This window comes from Oncorhynchus mykiss, chromosome 19, assembly GCF_013265735.2.
Source record: "Oncorhynchus mykiss isolate Arlee chromosome 19, USDA_OmykA_1.1, whole genome shotgun sequence".
Classification (NCBI taxonomy): Eukaryota; Metazoa; Chordata; class Actinopteri; order Salmoniformes; family Salmonidae; genus Oncorhynchus; species Oncorhynchus mykiss.
In genome coordinates, this window is record NC_048583.1 from 62,245,064 (window position 1) to 62,248,726 (window position 3,663).

The window sequence follows — 3,663 nt, forward strand, 5'->3', positions numbered from 1 at the left end:
AGTCATATTTAATCCATAGATTAGAGCCTAATTTATTTATTTAAATTGACTGATTTCCTTATATGAACTGTAACTAAAATTGTTGCGTTCAGTATAAATGTAATTTCTGATGGAGCCGACGTCGGCAGCTCTTACTGAGGATCCAGTCGCCACAAACATTACCTTCTGAATTTAAATCCCACTGTAACGCTGAAATTCCACCTTACGGATTGAATAGAGCCCTAAGACATTTATATTTAAACATAGTAATGATTAAAATCAAATACACTGCCGTCAGAAGACCAGAAGAGTTAAGGACTTCTAGGTGTCTAACTCTTGGACATGTTACAAAATGCCAAATTAAATCAATCATTTATTAAAACTAATGAATCAATTCAATGAAATCCTCCGCCTTGTTACAGTCTGTACTTTTTTTAATGAAGTCATTTAATAAACATTAAGGAAAACAATTCCTGTCATACGTATGTTTTGGAGTCAATACCAATAAAGTCCAGTTGAAAACATGTTGCGATAATAATCTCATTTGTCCCGTGTCCCACTATCCTGGTCCCAGATGTGTTGGTGCAGTCTTGCCAACTCCTATGCCAATGACCATAACCCATAGGAGTAGGCCATAGGAGGCCATGGTGAGACGGCACTAACAGATCTGGGACCAGGGTCGTATTCACTAGAAACCAAACAGGGGAGGGGGAAAAAAAAAAAGGGACCAAAACATTGAGTCAAATTTTCGTTGCAGAACACTTTACTATGTGCTACAATGTGTTGCTACAAGACAACGTGCATCTTCTGGTCGTCATGACACTACCCACTGTGCCGGACTGGTCCTCTGTGTCGGTCAGTCACAGCCTGTGGTTGTGGGTTCATCCTCAGTCTGTCAGACCAGGTCCAGCTCTATGTCCAGCCCAGGTAGAGCTGTCTGGAGTCTCTCTACGGTCTTCTCCTTCTCTACCACGCCTGGCAGATCGCTGAGGTACAGATGCTCTAGACTCCTGGGAGATAGTGTGTATATTTAGTTTGACTAATATAGTCAAGTAACCATGGAGACTGGTCATGAGAAAAGCCTTGTGCCGGAACGTCAACATGAAAACAGCCTCCGCCTATAACCCCACCTTGTTGTTTGTTTCTATAGCTTCGGGGGATCAATATCCACATATTTTTAACTCGTTGGCATATAGTACAGCCACACTACCATAATGATGTTCCCAGGCACAGTAGCAGACCCACCTGAGTTTATGCAGAGCGATGATACCCTTGTCAGTCACGTTCCCACAGGAGACCACCTCCATCTTGTACAGGCTGGCCTGTAGGTTCTCTATGGTGCTTATTCTCTCTAAGCAGGCATCCTCTATGTACATACTCTTGATGAGTTTGAGCTCTTCGACATGCTCTAGTCCATCTAGGGAAGGGAAACATTGAATTCAACGTACATTTAATTTTAGCAGCTTGGTCCCAGATCTGATTGTGCTATATTGCCAACTCTTATGGTCAGTGTGGAGCAGGCAGAAAGCCTAGTGGTTAGAGCGTTGGGCCAGTAACTGAAAGGTTGCTAGATCGAATCCCCCGAGCTGACAAGGTAAAAATATGTCGTTTTGCCCCTGAACAAGGCAGTGAAACCACTGTTCCTAGGTCGTCATGGTAAATAAGAATTTGTTCTTAACCGACTTGCCTAGTTAAATAAATGGTTAAATAAATAAAATAAATTGTCATGACAACAAGTCACAGGATGTTGCAATACAGGATAAAGAGCTGCAACCAGGCTACAGAGGGTTCCATCGAGGTTTCTCTGAGCCCAGTGCTAAGCATGCCAGACCAGGCTACAGAGGGTTCCATAGAGGTTTCTCTGAGCCCAGTGCTAAGCATGCCAGACCAGGCCGGGCAGGGTGACAGACAGTGTTCTCAGTCTCTCTTTCTGGTGTAAAACATCCTGCTCTCTTGCGTCACTCATCAGGTAAACAGTCTGGAAGACACTAACTTTCACCCTCACCTCTTAACACGCCCAGGTGTCGGATTGTATGGGATTAGCTGAACATTAGAGTCAGCCATTTGGAACTGAAATCTTTCTCTTGTTAAAAATACAGAATTCTATTCGCCCCCCCCCCCCCCCCCCCCCCCCCCCCCCCCCCCCCCCCCGAGGGCATGCAATGCTTAAATTAAAAGTGAATAATTGATATAATAGAAGACTGTCTTTTAATAAATTGATTTGTATTTAGTCAAAGTCACTAGAACAAGACATTCGTGTCTTGTGTCAGATTGTAAACACAAAATTGAGTTGCTGCTCAGCATAATCACCATATCTGGTTCTGAGAATAGTGAGACCTCTGCCACAGGGTTTCACCTCACCGTCGAGGGGATAGAGAGACACGAACACCAAAAAACAAAAAAAAGGTTTTGGAGATCGGAAGGCTGCATTGGATAACGTACCCAGGTGATCGAAGCCTTTGTACATGATGCAAGAGTCTGTGGCGTCGATGCCCTGGATCTTGTATCGCCCCAGAGGGCCGGTGGGCAGGCCGTTGTAGTCATGTTGCCAACGGTCGAACCCCTGGAACCTCACCTTGGCACCGCACCTTGTCAGCCACTCTGCAGCAGCACGGTCTGGGCCCACCGCCTTGATACGCTCATAGTCAACTCTGGTGACAAGAATGCAACTACTGGTATTACATTATTACAAATACATAATGAATATAGTCATTACTACCTCCGCTATATTGTGGTCCACTGAGTAAACTATTAGTACATTACTAATCTATCACTCTGGATAAGAGTGTCTGATAAAATGGTAAATATTCTGTTAGCTAAAGTCTAATATTAGATGCTGTTGATCAAGACTGATGATTGTATCACTCACTTGTTGAAGACAGCATTGAGCCATCCCCAGAACGGTCTGCTGCCCTCATGTGTTTTCTGTGAGGAGAGAACGGCCTGCAGTGCTGGCTTGGACAGCAGCCTCATTATCTTCAGGTCTGAAAAGACATTACATAGTATTATATTACTGCGACAGCAGCTTCATACCGTGTAATGTCTTTCAGACCTGAACATATACGTTGAGGGGTGTCATCTCTAATGTAAGACTGATGGGCTTTTTAAAATGCGTGTCAAATTTTTTTTTTACCATCGAAACACTCATTTAGAATGATGTCTAAACACTGAATCACGTTGCTTTGATCCAGACAGACAGGTTAGCTAAATTAATCCAAGATCAACTGTGTTACAAAGCATTACCTAATAGCTGCAGACAGTAACCAATGGACGTAGGATAATGCAGCACCACGCAAGACACAAATAAACACAATTTGCTTAAAAAAAACAAAACGTTCAAAGCAATCAAGATGTGTGAGATTTTATTCGTTGAGGTATTTGTTAACAAGCTGATAATTGACTTACCTTGTCAGTTCGCTATTGTATTTACATGATGAACATGTCTGCAGTGTTCTGACCTTTAACCCGTTACGTACGAGAGACGCGCCTTGCCATTGGCTCCTCAAAGTGGGTGAAGGGTCAAAGGGGCGGAGCTTCGTGTCAAGCAAGGAATTTGATTAAGTTGCCATAGCATGAGAAACCTTGTGGACAACTGCTGTTTAAAACATATTCACACAATATGTGTGCACGGCGATTGATGTTACTGTCAAAGCGAGTATAGGTTGCTATTCAATCTCTGTCGAA

General features: G+C 43.3%; 1 protein-coding gene across 1 annotated transcript; it reads right to left on the reverse strand.

Annotated features, from left to right (window-relative positions):
• Positions 1 to 391: 391 nt before the first annotated feature.
• Positions 392 to 3,525, reverse strand: dmac2l (distal membrane arm assembly complex 2 like). Its single transcript, XM_021574903.2, has 5 exons — positions 3,385 to 3,525; positions 2,849 to 2,963; positions 2,422 to 2,630; positions 1,225 to 1,396; positions 392 to 989 (listed from the first exon to the last, which is right to left on the reverse strand). The coding sequence occupies exons 2-5, from the start codon at positions 2,950 to 2,952 to the stop codon at positions 875 to 877; spliced, it is 600 nt and encodes a 199-aa protein (XP_021430578.1). The 5' UTR covers positions 2,953 to 2,963; positions 3,385 to 3,525; the 3' UTR covers positions 392 to 874.
• Positions 3,526 to 3,663: the final 138 nt, after the last annotated feature.

Bases quoted from the DNA above. Each gene is read 5' to 3' on its own strand.
- dmac2l (XM_021574903.2), bottom strand. From the start codon at position 2,952: ATGAGGCTGCTGTCCAAGCCAGCACTGCAGGCCGTTCTCTCCTCACAG. The intron at 2,631-2,848 runs GTGAGTGATACA...TCTTGTCACCAG, and splicing joins CTCAATGCTGTCTTCAACAA to AGTTGACTATGAGCGTATCA. The intron at 990-1,224 runs GTGGGTCTGCTA...ACTATCTCCCAG, and splicing joins ATCGCTCTGCATAAACTCAG to GAGTCTAGAGCATCTGTACC.